The sequence below is a fragment of the Chelmon rostratus genome, chromosome 17 (assembly GCF_017976325.1).
Source record: "Chelmon rostratus isolate fCheRos1 chromosome 17, fCheRos1.pri, whole genome shotgun sequence".
Classification (NCBI taxonomy): Eukaryota; Metazoa; Chordata; class Actinopteri; order Chaetodontiformes; family Chaetodontidae; genus Chelmon; species Chelmon rostratus.
Window position 1 is genome coordinate 1,413,746 of NC_055674.1, and position 27,156 is coordinate 1,440,901.

General features: G+C 47.0%; 3 protein-coding genes across 5 annotated transcripts; 2 read left to right on the forward strand and 1 right to left on the reverse strand.

Annotated features, from left to right (window-relative positions):
* The first annotated feature begins 225 nt into the window (after positions 1-225).
* srrm2 (serine/arginine repetitive matrix 2) lies at positions 226-10,778 on the forward strand. 3 transcript variants are annotated; one of them, XM_041957428.1, is made up of 14 exons: positions 226-399; positions 1,506-1,760; positions 2,376-2,471; positions 2,845-3,030; positions 3,200-3,283; positions 3,362-3,430; positions 3,509-3,541; positions 3,885-4,001; positions 4,678-4,813; positions 4,962-7,168; positions 7,931-8,581; positions 8,735-8,809; positions 9,163-9,270; positions 10,304-10,778. In XM_041957428.1, exons 2-14 carry the CDS (start codon positions 1,513-1,515, stop codon positions 10,356-10,358), a joined length of 4,065 nt encoding a protein of 1,354 aa, XP_041813362.1. In that variant the 5' UTR covers positions 226-399; positions 1,506-1,512; the 3' UTR covers positions 10,359-10,778. The 3 variants fall into 3 exon arrangements, with proteins under 3 accessions (XP_041813362.1, XP_041813364.1, XP_041813363.1); XM_041957430.1 differs by having other exon boundaries at positions 3,365-3,430; XM_041957429.1 differs by having other exon boundaries at positions 1,509-1,760.
* Positions 10,779-11,774: 996 nt separating this feature from the next.
* si:dkey-16l2.16 (ras-related protein Rab-35) lies at positions 11,775-19,354 on the forward strand. The gene is made up of 7 exons (XM_041957819.1): positions 11,775-11,942; positions 13,309-14,177; positions 16,106-16,156; positions 17,097-17,220; positions 17,299-17,423; positions 17,650-17,774; positions 18,177-19,354. The coding sequence occupies exons 2-7, from the start codon at positions 14,123-14,125 to the stop codon at positions 18,324-18,326; spliced, it is 630 nt and encodes a 209-aa protein (XP_041813753.1). The 5' UTR covers positions 11,775-11,942; positions 13,309-14,122; the 3' UTR covers positions 18,327-19,354.
* Positions 19,355-19,784: 430 nt separating this feature from the next.
* On the reverse strand, positions 19,785-26,619 carry anapc2 (anaphase promoting complex subunit 2). Its single transcript, XM_041957407.1, has 14 exons — positions 26,287-26,619; positions 25,379-25,628; positions 24,948-25,269; positions 24,648-24,780; positions 24,259-24,490; positions 23,919-24,038; positions 23,716-23,833; positions 23,369-23,547; positions 23,145-23,286; positions 22,698-22,773; positions 22,071-22,274; positions 21,473-21,605; positions 20,885-21,126; positions 19,785-20,796 (listed from the first exon to the last, which is right to left on the reverse strand). The coding sequence occupies exons 1-14, from the start codon at positions 26,383-26,385 to the stop codon at positions 20,587-20,589; spliced, it is 2,460 nt and encodes an 819-aa protein (XP_041813341.1). The 5' UTR covers positions 26,386-26,619; the 3' UTR covers positions 19,785-20,586.
* Between the last annotated feature and the right edge of the window lie 537 nt (positions 26,620-27,156).

Sequence of the window (27,156 nt, forward strand, 5' to 3'; positions counted from 1 at the left end):
AAGCCTATTTTTTCTGTCTCATCTTTAACATGTGATTCTGGCTCTATGATACTTACATATACTCGGATTTGCAAACGATGTTGAAAGAGGTCCTTATCATGAAATGTAAATAGGTGTATCTTCTGGCGCTTTGCAGTTCTTTTGTACAATCTTGCGCCCAACACTTGAACGCATCGCAGTTCAGACATGCGTCCCTTGCTTCTGACGTCATTGGGTTCTCGTCTCGTTCGTTCTTTAGTTGGGTATCAGACCAGTTAGCTGAGCTAACTAGCCACATTTCTACAAGTTCTAAAGACGCGGTTGTTGTGGGGTCTGTTTCGGCGTCTGGTTCTACAGGACATTATTGATCGCCAAGACCCTTCCGACATCGTTTTCCCTCCGCTCCCGGAGGAATTACTGGTACATTACTAATACGTTAACTGTTAGCTAGCTAACTTAGCTTAACGTTAGTTAGGAATTGCTCGCTACGCACAAGTGTCGTTAGGCCTTTAGAAATGTATAGCATCAATTTTACCCGGCGGTTTATTAAACGAAATATTAGACCAGTGAGTTTCAGCCCTTTTATCTTTATTCAGTGAGTCCTAATATAAGTTAGCATCCGATGGTTTGTCTTGGCCTTAGTCATCATAAATTCGGTGTCTTACAGTCAGACGTAGCAACAGGCCCATCTGGCGCACGTGCTAATGAGCGACAAAATTTAATTTATCGTGAATAAATTAGCGCGATATGAACAAAAATGTATGTTTAGATCTGACAAGAAACACGTGGATTCAATTAACGTTTCATAAACCTTTCATTAACCACGATACGTTGTGAGAAAGCCGGGCCACACTTCACACAAAACTGTGTCAACAAAATGCCGCCTGAATTGAGGCTTCTGTTGATGTTTCAGTGATTTCATGAGACTGGACCTGTTTGTTCTTTTGTCATGCACCCTTCAACAGTTCAGGACTGAATCAGGTCGGCGATGTTCAGTCTCTACTAGTTTATTTATGTCGGCCATTTTAGAAAGCTAACTCCTCAATATTTATAATGCTGAAAATGGAAAAGTGATAAACTGCAAAGTTTAACCTTCAGAAGCTTCTGCTGATAGCTTTTTAAAGAAGCTTGAAAACGTATTTTACGTTTCATGTCAAGAGTATTGGGTTTTAGTGTTGGTGATCTGTTGTCCCCTTTGTGTCTGCCATTGTAAAGATTTGTGTTAAATGTGAAAATCTGGCCATCTTTATGACTGTAAGTACAAAAAAAAAAGATAATCACGTTCTGGCCTCAGATCAGATACGCTGTCAACATTTAACTGAGCTTCATGTTAAAGATTATTTCCACCCGTCAGCTTCAGTGAGACAAGAGTGAATATGTCGAAGCGTTGTTCCTGACAGGAAACAGACACAGAGTCGTGTTGTTTCTATCTTTTATTTCTGTTTTTTGTCTTCACTGTCATGTAGTGAGGATACCCAATTTCTGTCAGTCCAACCACTTACGACACCTGTCTCTCTTTTTATTAGCAGAGCCATGTACAATGGGATTGGCCTGACGACTCCGCGGGGCAGCGGCACCAATGGCTACGTGCAGCGCAACCTGTCCAGCCTGCGGGTCAAACGGCCGCGGGACGAGCGCGGCGGCGAGCGGGACGAGAAGGACCGGGAGAGGCTGGAGAGTCAGCTCAACAGGCAACCCAACGCTGACATCCTGGAGCACCAACGCAAGAGGCAGCTGGAGGTCAAGTGTGCTGAGCTGCAGGACATGATGGAGGAGCAAGGGTAAGATTAATGCTGTGACTGCACAGGCTTTCGCTGACCTGAATGGAGTTTGAATCACACTTAATAAATTAAACCATTGCTGCCACCCAGAGTTTGTGTAGAGTCTGAGCTGGAGTTCAAGTAAAAAAGAAAGAAAGAAAAAGACAAATGCCCACCACAAGAACTATAACCGAAAGTAATTTCTTTTGATCGTGTGTTGTGTTATTACCATCAGTAACAAATGTAATGGGAATCAAATTATGTGTAAAACATTGCAAAGCTGCATATTTATCTCAAAGCTCTGACTAGTAACTAGTTTTTGGATTGTGTTTTCTAGTTGTTGTCTTAAATCGGTTCTCAATTGTTATTAATTTGGCTTGTTAAAGCATCAAGTTGTTGTTTCAGCCTGACTGAAATTGATTTTACCTTTTTTTCTAACTCTTATGACAGGTTTCTTTTAATCTAGATCAAATGGTAATTAACCAATACTGGTCATACATAAATGTTGTAGTCTACTGTATGACAGAGAAATACAGTAGATGGTAGCTTAATACACAGAGACAAATAAGAATAGTGGCATGGTTGTTGTTTTCACTCTGTTCAGTGTTAAATACTCTTCTGTTTCTGGATGTCCAGGTATTCAGCTGAGGAAATCGAGGAGAAGGTGAACAGTTTCCGTATGATGCTCCAGGAGAAGCAGGAGCCGGCTGCCACCACTAATGAAAGACCAACGTAAGAACAATACAGACAACAAGAATCCACAAGGTTTTGATCCAGGAAAAGCTATTGTGACTACTCTAAGTGGAAATGATGTTAAAAAAGCAAAACCACCTTGGCTGCATTGTAATGCTACGTTAGTCATGTGGTGCAAACATTCCAGGATGTTAACAGCTATATCTTAGAAATTCAAATAAAGACACATATTACTATTTTATTTTGCATTGCTCTTTTATAGTACACTGTCCCAGCCTGTTTGGATACATGCCTGAAATGTTTTGGATTATCAGACTCTGTACATGAACAGTTTGAAGAGCGGCGCTGCATCTCACTGTTTCATATTGCACTGCGTCAGTAATATAAAGCTGTCCGGATTGTTTTCTCTCAGGGTGACAGAGACTCATGCTCTGGCTGCAGCCAACCAGCAGAAGAATGACCGACTTCGCGCCGCTTTTGGCATCGCCAGCGACTACGTGGACGGCTCGTCCTTCCACGCTGACCGCAAGGAGAGAGAAAAGGAGAAGCGAGAGCAGGAGCGCCTGGAGAGGGAGAGGCTGCAGCAGCAGAAATATACGTGAGTAGGACAAAGGCCAAAGGCGTACATAAACAGCAGTTGGTGTATTAATTAGTTATTGCACATTTGTGCTAAAACAGCACCAGTATGGTCACTTACTGCTGTGTAATATTCACACTCAGCATTAGTTTAGTCCCTGACACGAGGTTTGTTGCCTTTGCTTTCTCAGGTTGGTGGAAGATTCAGACAATTCAGATTCTCCTCCCAAGAAGCGCAGTCGGAAGAAGAAAAAGAAAAACAAGAACAGAGACAGGTGAGAAAATCAACATAAGAGCAGGAAAGGTCCTGACGATGAACAGGAGGCCTGACAGCTTTCTGTTCCCTCTGTCAGCAGCTCGGAGAGTCCCTCCTCGTCTCCCCGACGAGAGAAGAAGAAATCAAAAAAGAAGAAAAAGAAGCGGTATGCCAGCTCTGGATTCTTATGTTTCGTGGAATTGTTTCACATTGACCATCACTGATTGAAATGTTTGTGTTTCAGTGAGGCGTCAGAAGACGAGGAAGAAGAAGACAGGTAGATATTTTTAAATCAGACTGTCCATCATAACTGTCATGTCTCATAAACCATAGGCAGAGTGTTGTTGCTCTGTTCTTGTCTTTGCACAGTTTGTGCTTTAACTAGAACATTTTTTTTGAAAAGAGATTTGAGATTTCATTCTTGGTCTGACGCCTGTAGCTCCAGTTCTTTTCTTCAACATTGAGTTTGTTGGGCATTAACAAACTATATAACATGTTATACAGTTACAGTTTAACAAATCAGGCAGAATCTTTAGTTGTCGGGGGGGAACTGAATGCACGCTGCTATGCACAGCGTCATGTTTAAGTGTCTGTCCTTCTTGACCCCCACCCACTCAAAGTTCCTCAGATGAGAAGCAGAAGGTGTCAAAGAAGAGAAGAAAGAAGAGCGAAAGTTCAAGTCCTCCAAAAGCAAAGGCTGTGCGACACAGGAGTGTCTCCTCCAGCTCTGCTCACAGGTATGAGATGATATCATCACAATAATAGAAATCTGTTTTCATGTCCTGTTGAACTGTACGTCAGTCTAATAGCCGGACGACTTACAGGTGAACGTGTCAGTATCTGCAGTATCAGATCAGTCAAGATTTGGATTCATTAACTACTTGTCCCTAAAATATGTTTGCTGGAATAATGTGTGGGGATTCTCTTTGCTCATGGACAGAAGTCTGTGGCTTTCAGAGGGGTCCAGAAGTTCTGTAGCTTCCAGACAAAGAATAAAATTTGTCTTTAATTTGACAAGTAGAGTGTAGTTTAAATGTTTTAGTACAACAAGATCGTCCAGAAAACAGTTATATTTTGCCAAGAAACTGGAAAAGATCCCATTTTTATTTGCACATTTTGACCAGAATGTTAACTTGAACCTGATGAGTGACGACGCCTGAAAGTGTCAAAAAGTCTCTGAACTGATACACAGATTCCATGATTTTTGTGCGTTTGGGTGCATTTTAGATTTAGTAAGTGGATAACTAGCTTTGAGAAACAAAACAAACAAAGGGGAGGTACTCTATTAATACTTGATTCACCAACAAAGAAACTATTGTGAGCGACCAAACTCCAGCTGTGAAAACAGGCTGTTTGCCTCACCCTCGAGTCTGTCCTGGTGTAGGCATTTATTGGTATTTATGATATCAACAGCCAATCTCCAGCTCCACTGAGATCACGCCAACAGGACCAAAGTGCAAGAAAAGCGGATGAAGGAAGAAAGGGGAGATCACCAGACAGGAGGAGACGGGGCTACGAGGAGCACAGCCCCCATCAGAGAGGCGAAGGAGTAAGGCCGAGGCAGTTTCACTGGACTGATAACACTTTGAATGTGTTTCTGTACCTCATAGTATCCTAAAATTAAATTTACTTACCATTTACCTTCACTCTAACATGAACAGCAAAGTTTACAGCAACAAATGTTTCCTGTCTTCTAGAAGAGGCCCAATGCTGAGAGAGAAAAAGAGCGACCGAGTGAGACGGAGAGGACCTCCGCCAAGAGGAGACACGACTCCTCATCCCCTTCTCCACCTCCACAGACAGAAAAAAGCCGGGACACGGAGAGAGGGAGAAGATCCAGGAGCAAACAGAAGGAGAGTGAGAAAGGGAGGCACTCCAGAAGCAGAGAGATGGAGAAAAGGAGGCGTTCCAGGAGCACAGAAAAGGAGAGAGGAATGAGCTCCAGAAGCAGGGAGGTGGAGAAAGGAAGACGATCGAGGAGCAGAGAAAATGAGAGGGAGAGGGGGAGGCGTTCAAGGAGCCGAGAAAACGATAGGGATAGAGGGAGGTGTTCAAGGAGCAGGGAGGTGGAGAAAGGGAGGCGATCAAGGAGCCGAGAAAACGATAGGGAGAGAGCGAGGCGTTCGAGGAGCAGGGAGGTGGAGAAAGCAAAACGTTCAAGGAGCAGAGAAAATGATAGGGAGAGAGGGAGGCGCTCCAGAAGCAGAGAGGTGGAGAAAAGGAGGCCTTCAAGGAGCAGGGAGGTGGAGAAAGGGAGGCGTTCAAGGAGCAGAGAAAATGATAGGGAGAGAGGGAGGCGCTCCAGAAGCAGAGAGATGGAGAAAGGGAGGCGTTCCAAGAGCAGAGAAAAGAGGTATAAAGGAAAGGAGAGCGCTCCTCAGAGGACCAGACGTGACTCCTCCTTATCCCCTTCTCCTTCTCCTCCTAGGAAGGAAAGGAGCAGAGACACTGAATGGGAAAAAGACAGAAATAAACATGACAAAACGACGAGACACGACTCCTCATCCCCCTCGCCCCCCCCTGAGAAGGGCAGGGCAAGGAGGGAGAGGAGTGGAGAAAGGCAGAGCCGGGCCGAGAGAGATGTGCCCTCAAGGGCGTCAAACGAGAACAGGAGAGACGCTGGGAAGAGACAGGAGAGAGAGGCGTCTCCTGGCCTTCAGAAAAATGACAGGAGAAGGGACGGACACCCGTCCCGTGATTCCCTGTCCCCCACCTCTCGCTCACCCGTCACCAATGGGCGTCAAAGAGAAAGGGAGGAGGGGAGGAGAAGAGAAAAAGACAAGGAGAGCGCGAAGGAGAGGGACCGGCATCTGAGCAAGAAGAGGGAGGAAGACAGAGATAGAGTTCAAGAAGGCAGCAGGAAGAGAGAGGAGGGTCTCCCAGCGTCCGCAGAAAGTAGGCGGGATGGATCGAGGCCCGCAGAGAGGAGCAGGAGACCAGAGGTGAAGGAGAACCAGGAGAAGACGAGCAGCCCCCCCAGAAAGGAGAAATGTGAGGACAAATCCAAGCAGTCTGAGAAGAAGAAGGAGCGCAGCAGCAGTAGCAGTAGCAGCAGCGGTAGCAGCAGCAGCAGCAGCAGCGGTAGCAGTGACAGTGACAGTGATAGCTCCTCTTCCTCCTCCTCCTCTTCATCTTCCTCTTCATCCTCATCCTCTGAAGATGAGGGCAAAACCAAGACGGCTGGGACAGTTGGGAGGGATAAAAGCAGTCCCTCGAAAAGTACAGCATCAGCCATTGGTGCTGCAGTTCAAAGATATTTAGCTAACGGTAGAAAGGAAAGCTCTGCGTCCGCCTCTGAAGGGGACGGACCGAGACCAGAGGGACCGAGACGAGACCAGAGGGACAGAGACTCCAGAGGAGACAAGCCCGAGAGGGAAGGACCTTCCCACCGAGCTCCCGCAGAGAGTCACCCGTCCCGGACAAAAGGTCAGGAGCGATACAGCCCCACACAGATGGACAGCCCCAGTCCGCCTCCCTCCCCGTCCAACAGAGTGGACGCTAGCAGAGGCAGCAGCAGGTTCTCCCCCCCTCAGGCCGAAGCAGAGAAAACAAGGTCAGAGGGAAAAGTCAGGGAAAGGGAGCGAGGGAGGGAGAGGGACGCAGCCAGGAGGCCTCCGAGGTCGAGCCCTTCAAGTAGGAGGTCCCGCTCTCCACCCAAGAAAACCTCCACCGCCTCCCCAGCCCGCCGCACTCCACCGAGGCAGTATCAGGAAGCCCCGAGCCGATTCAGGAGAGCCTCTCCTCCCCCCGCCTGGTCGGACCGGGACAGAGAGAGGCAGAGGGACAGGGAGAGAGAGAAGGACAGGGGACACGAGCGCATTGTCAGGAGGAGCAGGTCCAGAAGCCCAAGAAGGCGCAGTAGATCCAGGTCTAACAGCCCGAGGAGGCGAAGCCCCCCCAGCAGGTAAGAAGAGAACCTTTGCTGGATCTTTGCTGTTTTAACACCTGGCTGCCCTTCAGGAGTTCAGCAGATCAATGGGCTCAGTGTGCAGTTAATGATGAAGACTTTTTTATAACCTGTTGCACAGAATTCAGCCTCAGGAAACCCAGCGAGTCGTTACGAGGATTCATGTTTGGATTTTATGTCCAGTTCAAGTTTACTGCACAAGTCGTACATGTTGAGTACCAAATACCACAAAGGACCAGTAACTGTGAGTCCTTCAGTACACAGAGATCAGCAAACAGCACAGATATCCAGAAATGTCATTAACTCTTCTAATTCTTTACACCAGAAGACCAAATCAAATTTAAGTCCATACAGATCGATTTCTCTGTCTGTTCCAGTGCGAATGGTTCTTCAGGGAAATGATCAGCGTTGTGTTTTTAGTTTGAGCAGAAGTAAATTCAGCACATCAAACAAACTTTGGGATGTTTTGAGTCTGGATGAGTTAATACAGAGAACTATCTAGTGATGCATATTCTGTGCACTTAGTCAGACAATAAAGGATATAAGTAATAATCTTCTTTTTGAATATGTTGATGATGTAATGAAACTCTCACAGAACGATTTCAGCTTTGATTTTTGATGATGATTTTAAAAATTGTAGATGATGGAAGAATTCCTCGATCTCACATCAACCATATGATTTTCTCTGACAGCATTATGGAGCAGATTTTAATGGCTGAACTGAAAATACAGTTTGTCTTTCATGTTTTGCTCTTCCAGGTCCCGACGCTCTCCTTCTCCACCGCGGCGAAGGAGGAGCAGCCGCTCCCTCTCCAGAGACAGAGCAAGAGAAAGGGAGCAGGAGAGGATCCGGCAGAGGGAGGCGGAACAAGAGAGACAGAGAGAAAAGGAGCATCTGCCACCGAAAGCTGTTCCCCAACCCCGCAGATCCTCTTCCTCCTCATCGTCTTCCTCCAGCTCCTCCTCTTCCTCTTCCTCCTCACCTTCACCGCAGCGAGAGAGGAAAGACACAAAAGCACCAACGGAGAGAGACAGAAAGACGGAGCGAGAGGACGAGAAGAGAGAGGACGGAGAGCAGAAGAGTCGGTCCTCCTCTTCACAGGCTCCGCCCTCAGGCCGAAGAGGCCCCCAGTCAGAGTCCAGGCGCCCCGACGTGACCTCCAGGAGGTCTGCAGAAACCAAACAGCCGTCGCAGGGTCCGAGGAAGCGGTCCCCGGTGACGGCCCCCCAACCGTCAGACCAGACTGTCACAAGCGAGAGCGCCGTGAACGGGAAGCAGGCAAACGCCAACAAGAAAGCCAACAGGAGCAGCAGCTCCAGCTCCTCTTCCTCATCGTCATCCTCCTCTTCCTCCTCCTCGTCATCCTCTTCTTCTGACAGCTCGGACTCGGAAGCGGAGCAAGGGAAAGGGTAAGCAGGAGGCAGAGGACACCCGAACCGAGTCAGATCCTAAACAGTCCAGACCAGCAGCAAAAAAAACTGTTCGACTGATTAATCATCAATTACTGATTAATCATCAATTACTGACTGTGTTGATTATTACTCTTGTTATTGTTTTAACAGGAAGACAGACAGAGCTCAGAGCTCTCCTTCCTCCTCCTCCTCGTCAGAGAATGAAAAGGAAACTAAGAAAAAGAGGTAAGAAGAGAGGAACCGAATACTGGAAATCAGTAATGAGGCGTCGCATCAGAGCTTCATTTCTGGTTTATTACAGGCTGCTGAACCTGCAAACAGTGCTCAGTTTGTCCAACATTTAACTTTTAGAGATAGATTTTAGATTAGAAATGTCTTAAACTGATAACCTCAGTTTGAAGAAATGCTTCGTCTGCAGACCATCAGACTAATATATACGATTTTCACATCAACATGGTTGTAAGGCTTTGCGTTTCGTATGTTCTGTCATCATGTACCGTTGTTCTGTTGTGATTTATGAAACTCGAGTTGCACGGCGGCGTGTTTCTGAACTTTGACGGTTGTGTTTTTCCTCACAGCCCCGCCAGGTCCGGGAGGGTGCCCGCTGATTCGCTGAGAGACTCTCGCTCGCTCAGTTATTCTCCTCCAAGACACATGAGAGCGGCGCCGCCCCCGCTGAGCCACAGGTCCGTAGCGCCGCAGTAACCAGAAACCTGCCTGTGTAAATGAATGGTTCAGATATTGAAGTGATGGCGTGTCAATCAACCATTTGACCTCATATATGTAGAACAGTATGTAGAACAGCATGTAGCCAGATCCAGTGAGCAGAAGGCACAACAAGCAGAAAATAATCTGTTCTTCATGACTGTTTGACATCAGCTCGTCTGTTTTCAGCCATCAAAGCCCGTCCAGAGTGCACCGAGGCCACAGCCTCCAACATCACCAGGAGATCGTTGTTGACTGTGACCTACATTTTATCAGGTGCCATGCGGCCTGAGTTATTTAGCCATAATTTTCTCATCCAATGAGAAGAGTTTCTCATTAAGCAGTTGAACTACTAGCTGCTAGACTTGCTAAGTATTTGTACAGAGTATTTGGCTTTGGGCAGTTCTCGGTTGGTACTGATTGCCTTTGAGAATGATCTGGTCTTGTCAGCAAACACCACCATATGTACCATTAGTTTTTTCTTTTTTTATTTTGACAATGACTTATCCACAGACAGCATTTAAAGGGGGGGCTGGGTTCTCTGCCCTGACCGCAGGCTGTCAGCCTGTCTTCATGAACCTTTGTTATTAGTAGTGTGCTGATCATAGTTTTGTTGGGGTTTATCCACAGAATTACACTGTACACAGTATATATAAGAGTACAAACAGTAACTATGGAGATTGAATTCTTGTCAAATATTTCAAAACAAAAAACAAAATACGTTGAAAGCCAAAGCCGTGCTTCTATCAAATAATTCATAGCTTTTCAGCGAGATACTCGGCACATTTAATATTCCATCATTACAAAGTTTGTGAGAAGTGACTCAGCCTTTTACATCTCCAGATGTTGGATGACCCATTCAAATGTATTTTTGTTTCCATTCAGCTCATCATGAAAAGAACCAGTGCTGGTTGTTGAGCTGCGCTACAGAAATCCACACTTAGTTCAGGACTAAATATCCTCTCTACCTGGTGCAGCCTTTAGAAATGACTTCTTTCTCTTCTTTCCTGGTAGGAGTGGCAGCAGACAGTCACCGAGCCGCTCGTCGAGCAGCAGACGAAGGAAATGAGGTGACAACTCGAGACGTGTGTTTTCTCTGTTCGGCTCCGGCTGGTTTGACTTCGGCTGCGATGCGACTCCACAGCCAGTAGAAACACGTCGGTGAATGTCAGGGGACTCATTTTGGTTCTGAGCAACCACACAGCTATCAACAACGTGTTTTTTAAGAAACAATGAGCAGAGGCTGGCTCGTACATCTCTTTTTATGAGTTGAATAAGAAACACACACACTCACAGTCACAGTAACTTTAACAGCGTCCCTCTGTACCCGTACTGTTTGTTGCGTTCTACTTGTAGATATGAGCTGTCTGTATTTTGGTTATTATGATGTAACAGATATCCGGTTTCCATTTAATGTGAACAGAAACTGAAACGTGGATAATTTCTTTGTTGAAAATGGTTAATGATAATAAAAGGCAATTGTACATTTTATTTGTGTGGAATTTGTCCGTTTGGTTCCTGTGGGACATTTGAAGGATGGGTGTGATGTTTTATACTTTTCATCCTGTCAACAAATCACACACAGACTCAAACCAACAGTGAATATATTTAATAAAAGGTTTTTGTGTGTATCCACAGCCTCATACATCTCCTTCCTCTGTGGAGCCACAGAGGAATGGTCCTTGATATGTTCCTTCATTTCCACGAACAATAAACTCATTTATTCATCTGGATCCCACAGATACTGTCCTGCTGCCAGAAATACTCACCAGAGCACCAAATGTGGATGAATCCTCTGCAGAGAGTCCTGTTTGATTAAATACGACTACTTTTACAGAACTGTGATGTATGATTATGATATTTTTAAATCTTGTAGATAATTATAGTTTTCTTTTAGGTTCATTCTAAGACGGGCGTTTATTCAGCCGCTGTCACAAACTGTGACAGAATCACACCTGTTTTATAGCTAGTCCAGGCTTTTTGTGTGGGGGTGAAACAGGCTGACAGAAGCATTACTCAGTGTTAACCGGACTCTGGTTTTGGCTGCTGTTGCAATGTTGAGATTGGGATGGCGACATCAGTGTTAGGTGTGTCTGTGTTAGTTTCATGACGTGCAGATCTCACACAAAACCAGTTTGTTTCTTTTCTTTTTAGCATTTCTGGTTGAAGCTGGGCCGCTGATTTTTATATTGTGTGTGTTTAACACAGGACAGTCTTAATCTGCCCTCTATGACTTATCCTGGTCTAGAAATGCTGACACTTGTAGTTCAAGCCTGAGATGAGGCAATTTTAAAGAGACAAAACAAAGCACATTAAAATTGAAGAATTCCTTGACGAACAGTTTTTGATTCTTATAAATTGTGTATCTTGTTTTGTGCTCTATGTTTTCTTTCCTTACGTGAACTAATCTGAGTTTAAAGAACTAGCAGCAGGCAGGCCAGCGGTTGCACGGTTTGGTTTTTCCCACATGACGTGAACGCGGCATCAGATGATGAGAGTGGGTCATCAGCTGCAGACAGTCAGGTGTGGTCGGCGGGGAGACATTCCGACCGGAGCGGGGATCTAGTGGGTTCCACCAGGACAAATCAACGTCTGCGGCGGACCTGTAAACATGACCCACCGACAGATCACCAACTACACCGACATGACCGACGTAAGTGTCTTAGAAATGGCTGCTTCGAAGTTTTTCCAAGGAGTGACAAGTTTTTCTGACGCGAGTCAGCGGCAGGCCAGGGTCAGGCCCGGAGAGCGTCGGTCCAGACTGGATCCAGAATCTGGAAGTTTTTACTCACCGTATCAAACACGAATCATCAGTTTTAGAGGTGTGATGTCTCCCTGCTGCTCCGGTCGAAGAAGTCCTTTTAGTTTGTTTTTGGTTTCGTACAGCTCGTGCGGTAACGTCCGCGCCAACGACGTTTGTTACGTACAAAACTGAAATAAACCGCCGTTCCACCCTCAGATACGCCGCGTTTGTGTGCCGAATTGCAGAACAGATTTTAAGTCGTTATTCACATATCCGTAAAAGTAACGTAAAGGTCAAGCGTGGCATCTATAGATTGGATTCGGTAAATTGAGAGATTTCTGGGGGAAGGCTGGCGCGACGTCCTCTAACGTAGACGGTGTCGGACAAGGTGAGTTGCTGGTCGGTGTCTCACAGAAACCAGCTGGCGTCATTGCGGCTGTTCAGCGTCAGGACTCCCGACCTCCCGCCGGACCAGCGTTCAGCACCGTGGACGTCCCGTGTCTGGTTGACCTGTAGCTGCTAATGATGCCGTCACACGTCCCGATGAATTCCACACCAAACTACGTTCATAATCTTTGAAAGAAAAAAAAAAGAAATCTGCTACATATCACACACATCAAGACTCACAGCTGTCCTCCATTAAAGGCAGAGCCGAAGTCTGACGCAAACGGCCAAAAGTGACTGTCAATTTTAATATTTTTATTAAAACAAACCAAGTTTGGGGGACTCAAACAAAGCCGAACTGAATGATGACTCGTGATAGTCACAACAAGATCCTGAATTTAACCATTTGGGGTGTTTTACCTGTGCTGATATTCAAAGAATCTTTAAATTTCAAGTTTTGCAAATGGAGATTCGTGTTCCCGTCTTAAAACGCATAATATAATAATATTGCCGGCTAGATTAGCTCGAGTTAGCGAGGTACCATTAATGACTTTCAAAGGCTACGGCCGCCTTTCCTGTTTTCATGGAAAACTGTCCCAACGTTAGCGAGCCAGTCTCCCCTGTCTTACTTCCCTATTTATCTTCGTGCCAGTCAGGAAAAGGCCATGGCAGCTACACGGTGCCACTGTCAGGGAGCCTTTGCTGTAGCTACCTAGCGAGCTAAGTTTTAGGATGGGGGGGTGGATAAAACAGGATGAGGAAGTTATATTTAGTGACTCAGCTGTTGTTTGAGGAGCAGGGAGGAGGTAAGGAGGGGCACACACTGCTTACAGCAGTTCAGAATGAAATGACAGTCACCCTGATTAACTTTTCTCCCTCTTTCTTTGTTTAGCACCGTTTAAACCTGAAGGAGCAGAGAGCGACAGCCCTCCCCATGTAAAGACCCAGGGAACGGTTGACTTCTTGCCCAACCGCCGGAGGAGCTGAAGTGAAATTAAGGGATGAGCTTTAAGGAACCTCGGCAGATGTGACCACTACTGAACTGCAGCGAGAAAGAGGAACGACCCAGTTTCTCGCTTCTTCTTTCAAAGGGATGGAGTTAATGAGTGAGCGGTGGAGGAGTTCAGAGCAGTGACTGGATTGATCACTCGTCATCTCACCCGTCCATTTGTCTGTCAGAGCAGCAACCACAAAATGCCAAAATCCCCCCGGTCGTGCAGCCTTAGATGTGTGACTTTCAGTGCTTAGACCCCCATCAAGACGTCCTCTCTGCGTCCAAAGGAGAACGGAGGGAGTGAGCGCACTGCAAAAATCACTGAATGTAAACGTCTGAGTGGCCAGGAGCTGGAAATCCCCTGCAGGAGCGTCACTGGGTTGAACTGGAACTAAGGTGGAACCATCAGCCGTCAGGCATGAATCATAAATCCAGAGCGGGAGCGCGTCGTTCTCTGCTGGCTGCTGTGGTTTCACTTTGAAACCGAAGACGATGTTGTGAACATTTGAACTGGAACTCGAGGAAAAAAAAACAAACCCAAACTGAAAAGCGCAGGAATTGAACTGGGAATGTCCTCCTGTTGCCATGGGAACAACCGTGATGTCCGGACAAACTGCTGCGCTGCTCTGAGCTCGTAGCACCGGGGAGATTAAGGATATCGCCTCCTCCTATGAAACTGACTTTACTTGGGAATCATTAAGAGGCCGTCCACATGGCGGGGAAGGACTACAATCATCTCTTCAAACTGCTCATCATTGGAGACTCCAGTTAGTACATTCTGATTCTTTAAGGTTCATCTGAAGTCAAAGCTCGTCTGTGGTGACAAACCGGCAGCTTTTAAAGCTTTTCTGTCGCGCTTTGGAAACCCAGTAAGACACAAAGTGGTCGAGAACACGAGCTGCTGTTCCTCATTGGTTGGCAGGTCTCGTTAGTCTGCTGCCGAATGACAAACACGAGTTAGAGCAGAGAGAAAAACAAGCTTCTTCAGAATATCAGCTCTGTTGAACTTCAGTTTCATTCAAAGCCCCCCCCCCCCCCGTGCAGGCTTCACTGCTTTAACTCACTATATGTCACAGTATCTGTATGTTTCAGAGATATTTCCATTTGATCCTGCTTATTTGTCTGTTAGTCGCTGATAGAAACATGCAGATGTGATCAGACCTGTTGAAGCTTTCTGAGGGTTTCTAATATTCTGGTAGTAAAACAAACACGCCTGAATGTTCTCCATCAGGTGTGTGTGTGTGTGTGTGCGTGTGCGTGTGTGCGTGCGTGTGTCTGTTTTCCACTCGTCCTGATGTGAGTTGATGTTCCAGTGTGCAGACGTGCTGCAGAACGCGCTGAGTCGGTGTAGATCGGCGTCCTCGCCGCAGCGCAGTGATTGGGTTTCAGTGCATCGCTGCTGGGTTCTCCTCTGAGCTCTGCAGGAACCAGCAGCTGTGTGGACGGAAGCTTTGCTCTTTTTTCTGGATTTACGGTTCTCATACATTTTGAAATCGTTCTTTTCCGGCTGTCTGACTGTTGGCTCGAGAGGATTTGTGTCTGTGCAGGTGACTTCCTGTTGATGTCGGCGTCACACCTTCAGCTTCCTTTAGTTTCCTGCAATGTTTCTCTGGTTTCGTGGAGGGAGGGGTTGTTTTGTTCGTCAGCAGGGTTCAGTTTGTGATCACGGATCCACCTGAAGGATGTGGTTCTGGTTTAACTGGACGTGTCTTGTCTTGTTTAACTTTCTGTCTTATTCCAGCCTTGTGATCGATGTTAGGATGAACGCTGGTGTAGGTTCTTACTGTCCTCACTGAAGCTTTAGCTTGACACTCGTCAGACTCCCTCGTATCCAAAACACTTCAAAAATAAATCCACGAGTCCACTTCTTGATTTTAACTGTTTACTTGCAAACTTAGAGCAACATTACAAAAATGCTAGAAACGTACACAAATACAACCTTCCACACCGTAAAGAAAGTCTGTGAAGAGAGAGAGCGAGGTCAAAAAACTATATCGCTCCAGTCTCCTTTTTGTTCCTGCTGACCCCGGAGCTGACCCCGTTCCCATGGCAACCAGGTTAACTGATTGGTTTTTGGAGTAAGTCCTATCTTACTCATACACTATAAATGAAATGTACATATGTAGTAATATTTAAATCTTTCTCAATCATGAAATTATTGATCTTTATTAGTTATCTTACTTATTAATTTGCATATTTTAAAATAAAAATTATTCTTACTAAATAAACTGCATTTAGGCTCCTACAGCTGGTGTTTACCTGCAGCAGGACTCTGACACTCAGGTGTTTGTACGTCTTCCTGCAGACATTCAGACTTTTACCAGTTTATGGCTCCAGATTACAGTATCAGTATCTTGTGTTGGTAAAATATTGTGATGTTGTGTGTTATTTTGTTGTTTCTCAGCACGTTGCTGCTTCGTTCAGGTTTTTCACGTCTCCTTTAGAACGAGCTGCCGCCGGTTCTCTGGTTCAGGCTCGTTCATTTCCTGTTCGAGTTAAACCTTTGCCCTCGTTTCTTGCCTCGCCTCATGTTTGGTTATTGCCCCTCATTACTGGAAGGAGGCTGTCACTCAGGATGGGATGGTCTCGCCTTCCTCAGAGTAAACGTAGCTTGTCTGTTCCTGATTGGTCACATTCATTTCCTCAAAGCGAGTTAATTTGCTAATCTCGTCCCTCTGATCTGTTTCTCTCTCAGATGTGGGGAAAAGCAGCCTCCTGCTCCGCTTCGCAGACAACTCCTTCTCGGGTGAGTGAATGCAGTTTTCCGGAAGTGAAACGACAGCGAACGCCTCGGCGCGTCGGTCCTGACTGGACAGAAATCCTCAGAGTGACGCACACGAGTTTCTGCTTCAGGCGGGGAAGTGAAAGCATTTAATCGAGTGAAGATCTTCTGAGAGCAGAGCTGTCCTGACCTGTCAGACGCTCCACAGGGAGAAGAATGTAGAATGTGACACCTTTGATTTACAACGACAGAAATCTCATAAAAATATTAAATATCCACAAAGACGTGACTCCATTTAAAAGCCTTCATATCTCACAGAGTCTGTTGTTTTAGTGGAGCTGCAAACAGGTGAGGTGAAGTAGATGTCAGTCAGTCGGTCGATCTGTGCGCACTCAAACAGTAAAAGCATCAGTGTGGTCGGAGTCTATAAACGCTTCAGTGAGATCCGACACATCGCAGATCGCAGGCGGCCTGTGGTCAGAGGCAGATTCTGCTCTCCGCTCACGTCGACTGTTGGTGTGCGGCGTTCAGTCAGTCAGGTCACGATGCTGAAGCGGCGCTAACAAACATCACATGAGACACTGAAAACACACCTGAGAACAGTTTGACCCGTAGCAGCCAAAAAGAGAGCAGCGTACAGATCGCCTCCGAACGCCGTTACCATGACAGCACAGCTATGCGTTATCGTCACGTGCTCATCAAACGGTGGCGAATCTGTTGCAGCTGATTTAATGTTGATGCTCAGTTTGATGCTCAGCCACAGAGAGACTGCAGGTCTGTTTTAGCATGTTAATGTTAGCGTTGTTTTATCCACTAAAACTGGGGCCTGTTAGCGGTCTGAGGGGTCATCTGGTCGCTCATGTCAGGAATCACAGAAACGTTGAGGCTTGAATCTGCCGCCGTCCTGCCGGCGGCACTGTGTGTCTGTCGTTCTGAGTTGTGACGGCTCGCCGGTCTCCTGCAGGCAGCTACATCACCACCATCGGCGTCGACTTTAAGATCCGGACGGTGGACATCGACGGAGAGCGGGTGAAGCTGCAGATCTGGGACACGGCGGGACAGGAGAGATTCAGGACCATCACGTCGACGTAAGAACCCGTTCTGTGTTCAGGAGCGTCGGCCGGAGCCCGGCGGTGCGTCACTCTGTTTGCTCTGTGTCTCTGCAGGTACTACAGAAACACCCACGGCGTCATCATCGTTTACGACGTGACGAATCCGGAATCGTTTGTAAACGTTAAGAGGTGGTTAAATGAAATCTCCCAGAACTGTGACAGCGTCTGCAAGATCCTGGGTGAGTCCAACAATCCTCACTTCATGTTTTCTGCACGTTGAGTGTTTTTAGTTAATTATGGGATGGGCTCATTGCTCTCTAGTGGCTGCATCAGAGGACGGACGCTGTGGGACCCAGGACACAGGGACCAGAACCAGAACGAGGCTTCTGTAGTCCAGACAGATTTCAGTCTTTTCGTGTAGTTTGTGCCAGTCTGAATGAATCTAACCTTCCTGTTCGCTCTCAGTGGGAAACAAAAACGACGACCCCGCCCGGAAACAGGTGGATACCCAGGATGCTGTGCGTTTCGGGGAGTCGATGGGGGTCCGGGTGTTCGAGACCAGCGCCAAAGAGAACATAAATGTCGAAGAGGTATCTGTAATATTAAGTGTAAAATTCATGTTGATCTGATGTGTTTGGATTTGTAGATTCATTATTTCCTTTTGTAAAATGTGATTATTCTTATTGCTGATTAATCTGCTGATTATTTTAGAGCATTTAGTAAACAAAGAAAGTATTTAGATGATTTGTTCTGAGCAGCCAACAGTTCACACCTGCAAGAAAACTCCAGTTTACATTAATGGAAACAACAAATATTCACATTTGAGGTGGAACAGTTGGTGAACTTTTGGTGTTTCATCTTAAAATGATGAATCAGTGGTTGCAGATCGTTCTGTCCTTCGACTGATCAATGAATCCTCCAGTCGTTGGGACTGCAGATCGTTGCCCAGCAGCTCTGACGACTCAGCGTCGCTGTTGTGTTGTCTCCTTCAGATGTTCATGGCCTTCACCCACATGGTGCTCCGGGCCAAGAAGCAGAGCCAGAACAGAGCCGAGAGGGAGCGAGAGCGGGAGAGAGACACCGTGAACATCAACGCCCAGAGAGACCGAGACCGCAGGAAGAGAGGGAAGAAGTGCTGCTGAGACGCAGACTCACGGCGAAGCCGCCGCCGCCGCCGCCCGTCGCTTCACAAACGGCGTTCAGACAAGAAGGGGAAACTGTGCCTTCAGAGACGAGCTCCTGCATCAGTCGCAGCTGCTGGTCGTGAATGTAACGGAGGCAGAGGGATTGACAGTCCGTCAGCGCTGACTGCACGTAGCAGCCTCCACGTTACAGGAGTTAAAGGATCATTCTGGTGTTTCACAGCCCGTTTACCACGAATCACAGTCCCAGCATGCCGAGGTGAGGCCCGAGAGGCTGCTCGCTCCTCCCGAGACGCCGCTGCAGACATTCATGCTCCCCAGAGGATGAAAGCTAACGTTTTTGACCCTTTCATTAGTGCCAACAGGAGGTTAAAACGTCCACTGAAACAGAAGAAGCACAATCACAGATCCTGTGATTTCATTTGTTCATGAGCCTTCAGTCCAGCGACCATCGCGAACTGCTTAGTGTCTAAATTATTCGTGTTTGTTAGAGAACTGATGACTTTTCCTGATTAATCAATCGCAGTGAAAGAAGCACAACTGATCAGCTGTTCTGTTTTGACCTGAAATCTTTCGGGTCGTGACGTTTCAGCTGAACGTTCACGCAGACCTCGGGAGTCGTGGCGACCTCCGGCCGCTCGTTAACCGCTGATGTCGGGTCACATTTATCAGGCTTCTTCAGTTCCGTCGTCATCGTCAGCTCTGAGAATCACCTGCACCTGTCAGACTTAAACTGTGATTGTGGTGAACGCGAGAAAGAAACGCCGGTGTGGTCCTTTAACTTCCGACTAGTGAACCGCTGTTTTCATGTTTTTGTTTTGTCTTAATAAAGTTTTACCACTGAGAGGGAACTAAACTAACCTGGACACACTAACAGGTGTGCTGAGTGCAGTCCAACGCCTGCGCGCCTTATTTCAGTTCAGACGAGGCCAGTAATCCGAGACGCCGCCGTGCGACCTCGACGCAGAGCAGCCCGAAACGCTCGAGTCCTCGGTTTGTTGTTTTTTTTTTAATGTAAATCTGTCGCCTAGCAACGTGTCCAAATCCAAATAAAGCAATAAACAGAGTTATTGTCTGTGTCAGTGTTTCCCCTCACAGGTCGGTGTGAAAGTCACAGGTCGAATGAAGAAGAGGAGCAAACTCTTCACAACATGAGAAGAAATGAGCTCCGTGAAGCAGCTGAAGCTGCAGCTGCAGCTGAAGCTGCGTTTAAACTGACTGAAGTGTTTTTATTCCAACATCCTGCAGTCTGCTGCACCATCAAACGAAGCTTTTCACTGGAAACAAACCTCTTCTGGTTTGAACAGCTGTTGGTTTAGGTTAGCAGAGTTTTAACAGGTTAACTAAAAAAAAATCATCTCGACGACTCGTCTTTCATTAAAGTTTTTTTTTTTTTTTTGCTTTATAGAGACGGTTAAATGATAATTAAATGCAGATTAATGTGCAGTTAAAAATGCAAAATCCTGAATTTATTGTGCCCAAAATCCCACGTTTCTTCCAGCTGCTGGAAGCTTTTAGATGCTTTAAGTAACAGCAACAAAATCTCCGTGAAGAAATATTTAATTACAGCATTTTACTGTTATTTTAAGCATAAAAGTGTCTCCAGATGTCAGAAAATATATCTCCCTCTGAATTGTGAAGTAAAAGTTAGAGTAAAATTTAAACACTTAAATAAAGTACCTCAAGTCCAGTATGTGAGTAAATGTAGATATATTCCAGCACTGAGTCAAAACCTGTCAGCTCAGTTTAGAAACTAGACAAGTTCTTGGTTTGGACTCAGAACCTGGGACACAAGTCAAGACTCAACTCTTACACGTTGACTTACAAACCATGACTTTTAGGTTTGTGCCCCCCGCCCCCAACAATGATGGAGCTTTTACAGGAAACTCAACACGTTTCAGTTGTCAGCAACTCAGTTCAGACAAACACACGAGACATTAAAGCGCTTTTATAATTATAATACATCAGTGTTTGACACCAGAGACCTTCACAACACCTGCAGCATCAGCATGGTGCTGCTGTTTAGAGGGCGGGGGTGCTTTCCTTTCTGCTTTCAGCTTCTGGGTGACGTCAGAATTAATTTGAAAAACAGGGTCTGTCTGCAGAACAAGCTGTGATTTACTCTGAGCTGAAGTTAGCAATTGCAGTAGTCCTTCCAAAATGCTGAGGAGAACAGCATTTTACAAATTTCCCACAGCGCTTGAATGCAGCGTCACACCTGAGTCGTTCGTCCTTGTTTTGCTCTCCTGCGCCTCCTTCATCAGTTGGATTTGGGGAGTCTGTAGACGCCTGCAGAGACCATCAGCTGATGCTCACGGACCTTCCTCTGCAAGAAGGCCTCCAGCTCGTTGACGTCCATCTCCGTGACAACGGGTCCCGTGGCAACAAACATGCGGAGCATAGAGTGGATGCGGTCCAGCGTCATGCTGTCCAGGTTGGTCAGCATGGCCTGGATGTAGGCCCAGAACAACTGCAGAGATGGAGAACAGGTGTGACGAGATGCTGTGCTGTATGTGTGTGTGTGTGTGTGTGTGTGTGCGTGCGTGCGGGGCGGGCACCTGCAGCTTCTCCTCCCTCTGCTCAGACTGGGTGGTGGTGTTGGAGTCTCTCTCCTCATCGCTGTCGATCAGCATCACACCTCTCTCCATCTTCTCTTTGGACGAGCCCGTCTCCACCACGTAGTAGCGCCCTCCCGCCTCCTCCCTAAGCACGCCGTGCTGCTGCCACAGAGCCAGCTTCCTGTGCACCAGCTCCTTCGGGGCGCCCAGCTTCACGCTCAGCTCCTCCAGAGTCCAAGAATCTGATGGATGACAAACAGGCAACAGGTCAGCCGACCGCGCTCACTTCACCTAAAATCAACTCCATGATTCTGACTGTTGTTTGTTGATAGGGACCAAAATCAAACCAGCAGGATGTGGTGAAATCAGACAGAAAACGTGTCTGAAGATCACGTAATAGCCACAGTATTTATTATGGAGCAAAAACATAGCCACAGCAGGGTGCACATGAGCACGAATCAGGCCCAGATTAGATTAGACTGAAAAAACACTTCACAGGCTGACAACAAGAATTAAACTCCCACTACCCGTCAGAAGTCCAATCTGTTCAGAGGAAAACAAGTCAAGACATGAAATGAAAGACGGTACTTTTTTCCTGGAAGTGCAGGATGATGGCAGCGTGGATGGGGGAGACGGTGAGGTTGGTGAGGGTGCGGTCCTCCAGCTCCACGTCCAGAGTGACCGAGCCCAGGTGAGGCTTCCAGCTCAGCGTCCTCATGGCCTGAAACACAGAAGACAAACACACAAAGCTGCGGTGGGGATTCTCTGGGGTCTAAAGTCCTCAAAAACGCTCATGAGAGGAAATAACTGCAACCATGAAGACATGATTTTAGAAATGTAACAACAAAAAAAAGGAAAAACAGTCAAGTTTTATGTCGTGGTGTGTTCACGGACAGTGTTTAATGTTGAAGAAAGTGTTGCATTCATGAGTTGCTGTGTGGTTGTCTCGAAACCGAAACAGCTGTCATAGTGTCATTGAATGCATCACCAGGGATTTTTCTACAGAATTTCCATGTGATTATTATAGAAGAGACAAAAAAATAAAGATGGTGACATGTTGACTGATTAATTAGCTGCAGTTTGTCCAAACAAAAGCAAGAAATTAACTAAAAAGTGATTAAAAAAAAATCTAAACATGCAAAACCTCCAGTTTCCCCCGACAGAACAACCGGCTCTTGAAGCCCACCTTGAGTTTCTCGTAGCGGTGTGTGTAGGCCTCCATGGCCTGACAGACGAGCGGAGGGAGCTCCAGCTTCTCCTCCTTCAGCTGAGGCCAGAACTCAGAGGACAGGATGATGGAGGACAGGGAGAGCGGCGGCTGCTCCTCCTCGCTCAGCCTCGATTCCTCCTCGCGAATGTTGCTGTTGATCCTGCGAGAGTCCGCCATGTCCTGGACGATGACGCAGGAGAGGAACATAAATACATCATAAATGAATAAATCGCTGGATTTATATTAAACGTTGGAGCCTGATATAACAAAAAGAAGAGACAGCTGGGACCAGGCGGCGAGCGTTTTTACGGTGATCCAAAAATCATTTCAGCCATTTGTTTACAGAGTTGATCTAATTCAGTCATTATGCTGCATTTGTGATTTATAAACACGTCATCCAGACGCTCAAACGAGACGTTTAAGGAACACTAAAGTGTGAACTTCTGCACAGAAACTCAGAAGGTGATCAAAGAAACAAAGGAAAATCTGCCCACATGTCCACAGCATCATGTCCGAGCGGGTCATTGCGGTCAGGATAATAAAGCACGCTGTCGGTTTAATGGGGACCACGGCGGCTAAAACATGGAGTCAGGCAGTGTTTACCTTCAGCATGACCTCGCAGTAATGCATGTGAGACTCCCCGAACCTGAGCTTCAGCAGCTCCACGTTCCGGATTTCCCTGCGGACAAACAGCAGAGGCCAAAACTACATGAAGAACACGAGAGGATCATGTCAGGATCTTCAAGCTCAGCCGGCCGTCATACCGTCTTCCTGACGTATCAGAGCGGCTGTAGTCACAACCAACAACTAACAACATGGAAGCAAACACGTATGTGTGATGTCAGCCGAGGTGAAACTGAACCAACCAGCTGTGCAGTCACACGGCTGCAGAGCTCGTTACAGCTCGTTAAAGCTCTCTGATCGGACGTTCCTCGCAGCAATGCCTGCTGGGAGTCTGTATCGGCTGTTATAGACAGACTCGTGTATCTTATTTTTTAGCACATGAGCTGGGTTTCCAATGCGTGCTCGTTTGCGTGTGTGTTCAGCTACCTGGCCGTGTTGTAGTTGAGCTGGTGCAGCAGTCTGTCGGCCAACACGGCTCTGTACTCATCGATGAAGATGTCCTTGCTGCCGTAGATGCTGACCAGCAGGCTGATGATGTCTGACGAACGGCGTTTCGAGCCCATCTTATCTGAAAAGAGGCATTAGACTCTCAGTAAAGTCAGCGGATGGTGAAGACGAGCAGGAGGAAGAACAAACGTGCGTTCGCTGACCGGGGACGGCGTCGGTCGGGTCTGGGGTCCAGTCCTCCGGGTCGTTTCCTTCTTCGTCGCTGTCCTGCATCTCCAGAGTCACCGGGTCTCCTCTGGACAGCTCGGAGGCCAGGTCCGTGCAGCCCTCAGCGTCTCCGGTCAGACCGGCTACGATCTGCCTCACGGTGTCCTCCCGAGTCCTGAAACACAACACAGCGAGGGACGATTCTAGAAGGAGCAGCTTCGGTGTTTGACCCGTTTCCACAAAGATCAGGGAGGGATCAAACACATCAGCCCGAAACAGTTCAGCTTCAAGCAGGGTTAGAGAAGTGACCACATCATCATATATATGTAAGAAACTGACTCACCTGAGGTACTTGCGGATTGGTTGGCAGGCGACCTGCAGGATGACCATGGATGGGTCCAGCTCTCTGAGGGCCTTGATGGCCGAGATGTAAACCGTGAGGATGTCAGATGTGTGAACTCCTGATGGTGGACAAAGACTCAGTTTAGAAAGCTTCTGTAGATGTCTAACCACTAAACCAACACTGGCCCCCAGCGGACCACTGACCTGGGTGCAGCAGACGGCTCTCGAAGGCAGATTTGAGTGACGTGAGGAGCTGCTGTCTCTGGTTGGTTCTTTCCAGACAAAACTTCAGATCTTCAATGGCAGCTTTGGATTCTGGGAAATCTGAGAGATGTGAAACATGAAACAAAGCGAGGTCGCCCACCCGGACCCATCAGTGCAGAGAAGTCACGTATTTAGCCTAGCTTAGCACAAAGCCTGGCAGTAAAGGGAAACTGCTACCCTAGCTTAGCACTGTCAAAGGTGGAAATACACACTTTCCAAAACTGAGTTTTTACAAGATGATTCCACTTCAATACGCTGAATACGCAGTTTTCTCTCCTACCTCTGATAATACTGAAGAGCTCCTCGATCCTCATGTTGACGTAGATCCTGCAGAAGAACTGGTGCATGTGGCACCTCCACTGCTTCAGGACGGAGCTGGCAGGCTGGCCGGTCTGGATGCTGGGAGCGCTGGGAGCACTGGGAGCACTGGGAGCACTGGGAGCGCTGGGACCGTCTCCATCTGCCTCACTTGCGAACACTTTGCTCAGCCAGCCCAGCACCAGCTCCAGCCACTGCACACACAGAACACATATAAGACACGAGCCAACTGCTAATGAAGGGCTAATCCGGACCAGAGATCACATGACTGAACGTTCACTGATCAGGACAGACAGACAGACAGAGAGACAGACAGAGAGACAGACAGAGAGACAGACAGAGACGTTTTACCTCCTGGAACTCCAGCAGGAAAGAACGTTCATATTCTCCCCTGCAGTGCTGCTCCATCCGCTGCTCGATGAGCTTGTGCAGGATGGAGGTGACGGCCTCGGAGCTGACCCACTCCAGCAGCTGCAGTTTGGAACTACAGGCACACGATAAAAAACAGGGAAAATAAGATAACAACACATGAAATGTGATCTAACATGTGATCAGATCTTCATTCAACTCCTGAAACCTGACAACGCGGAGCCACTTCAACAAATAATACAGAACATTTATACTTCTATTCTCGTTCCTGGGTCCACTCACAGTACGTGGCTGAGCTCCTGCAGCTGCTCCAGGGCCTCCTGACACCAGCACTGCAGCGTCGGGACCCCGCAGCCCCGACAGACCCCTCCCTCTGGGCCGTCTGGAACCTCGGCCCCGTCCTCGGCCTGCCCCTCCTGGTTCATATACACAGAGAAGGTCCTGCTGTAAAACTCCAGCACTCGCTCCTGGAGAACAGGGGAGGGGGAGAAGAGGAGGAGGGCCCTGATGATGGTGAAGGCCCGCTCCTGGAGGCCCCTGGGCCCCGGGCCACAGAGACTCCCATGGCCCTCGTCCTGCCACGTGCCCAGCCTCTCCAAACCACCTGCGAAGAGGAGGAGGAGGAGGAGATGTTTGAATATTGTTGCAGATATAAACAAAGAAAACCAGGATTCAGCCCTGAACCCCTCCACTTATTTTATTTTTCGACTTGCCCAGAAAAGGTTCCAGTCTGCCCATCAGAGTCCGAAAGGCGGTGAGGAGAACCCAGGACCTGCCTCGCTCCTCCAGCTCGTTCTCTGGCTGTTTGAGTCCGGACCAGAATTCCGGAACCACCGAGGAGGAGAGACGCATCTGCAAAGTCTCCAGCAGCCAGCCGCCGAGCAGCCGGCCCAGACCCCGACGACAGAGGAGATCCAACGAGTCAGATAGGCTCTGCTCCGTCACCGAGCAGCCAGGGAACATCTAAAAAAAAAATTATAAATGATAAATGTTCTGACGGATGCTGCAGGGCTGCAGTTTCCAATATATTTCAACTGGTCTCAGGCCTGTGGGGGTGGGTGGTCGGCTGTTAACCTGGCCATGCTGCCATACCCGACCAAAGACATTTCACACACTGGACACTTGTCAAGGTATGTTTGCAGGGACGAAGGCACCTCAGAGGGGTTGACTTTAACTCCACACCTGGATGTGATCAGAGTAAACTGTCCTCGGCCCTGGACTCTTGTTAAAGTCTACTGGTCTTGACTACAGCGTTGAACAGTGTCGTCTCATCATGAGGAGACTGATGACAGTGTACATTGGTTCATTGGTTATGCATAGAGACGCAGGGAAACTGCCAGCTAGCAGATGGTCGCACAGAGAGACACAAAAAGTGCAACAGGAAGACAAAGAAAGACAAATAAAGAAAAAGGCGAAGACAGCGTCCCATGTATGCCGAATTTTACCGATGACCATGACTAATCATTAAACTGTCCTAAGTCACGTCCTGTCGGGTGTGAACCATCGCTACACGCAGAAAAACATTAAATCATAAGGTAAATGAACGGAATTCGTCACCATCGGTTCACTCCATGTTGGATACTGTCATTTGCCTACAAGTCCAGTGATAAAGCTCACTCACCAAAGCTGCAGTGACAGTTTCCCAAGCATCAGCAACACCCAGTTGAGCTGCGGATCCCGAAATCTCGTCCGATTCCGATTCCATAACGATTTCCTCCATTTTCGTAGACTTTGTTCTCAAACAACGAACTAGCTAACGAGAGTAAAACATTTAAACTTCGGGTTGTTTGTCGTGTTATAACGCCTCGCGCGTTTTTGTATAAGTACACATTGTGTCGTAGATATGTTTTATTCATGCAAAAATAATTTATATATATCAGGAAAAACCTTCTGTTATAAATTAGAAATTTCTTATCATGGTCCTTGACTTGCGTATCGCGGGTTTACTTCTTCTTCTTCGCCGTTTTCTTCTTCTTCCAACGAGTTTCCGGTAAACAGTTTTCCAAGACGCTCAATGTTGCCCTCTACTGTTAACACCACGCACAGATAATTCCTGTTGTCATTAGGGGTGATTATTACAAACAGCGATGGTAGCGTCAATATTTTTAATAATTGCATTATCAACGATTTTTTTGTACACATTTCGCATACAATTACTTCTGGTTAAAACATTTAAATGGAGTTAGGATTTTTACCCAAAGGAGGTTATTTAGAGCTTCTCTGGACACAGAAAATAAGACGAAAAACAAAACCAAAAACAAGATGTACAGTATGTACAAAACATGACAAGATAAGATAAAATAGACAAGGTAAAAAACTTCATTAATCCTACGCCAGGGAAATTAAATTGTTGCATGCAACAAACAATAAAAGATAGACATAAGAGGACCAAAAGAGTCAATGAAAAAAGTATACAGAATAATAGAATAATAATAGAATAGACAATCAGCTATGTATATGTACATTATGTACAAAGAGTATGAGAATACTG

Excerpts from the sequence above, each read along its gene's own strand:
- srrm2 (XM_041957428.1), top strand. The coding sequence starts at position 1,513 with ATGTACAATGGGATTGGCCTGACGACTCCGCGGGGCAGCGGCACCAAT. Across the intron at positions 3,542-3,884 it reads GACGAGGAAGAAGAAGACAG|TTCCTCAGATGAGAAGCAGA; the intron begins GTAGATATTTTT and ends ACCCACTCAAAG. Across the intron at positions 7,169-7,930 it reads AGGCGAAGCCCCCCCAGCAG|GTCCCGACGCTCTCCTTCTC; the intron begins GTAAGAAGAGAA and ends TTGCTCTTCCAG.
- si:dkey-16l2.16 (XM_041957819.1), top strand. The coding sequence starts at position 14,123 with ATGGCGGGGAAGGACTACAATCATCTCTTCAAACTGCTCATCATTGGA. Across the intron at positions 14,178-16,105 it reads GCTCATCATTGGAGACTCCA|ATGTGGGGAAAAGCAGCCTC; the intron begins GTTAGTACATTC and ends TTTCTCTCTCAG. Across the intron at positions 16,157-17,096 it reads CGCAGACAACTCCTTCTCGG|GCAGCTACATCACCACCATC; the intron begins GTGAGTGAATGC and ends GGTCTCCTGCAG.
- anapc2 (XM_041957407.1), bottom strand. The coding sequence starts at position 26,385 with ATGGAGGAAATCGTTATGGAATCGGAATCGGACGAGATTTCGGGATCC. Across the intron at positions 24,491-24,647 it reads TCCTGCTGGAGTTCCAGGAG|TGGCTGGAGCTGGTGCTGGG; the intron begins GTAAAACGTCTC and ends CTGTGTGTGCAG. Across the intron at positions 22,275-22,697 it reads ACTGCGAGGTCATGCTGAAG|GACATGGCGGACTCTCGCAG; the intron begins GTAAACACTGCC and ends GTCATCGTCCAG.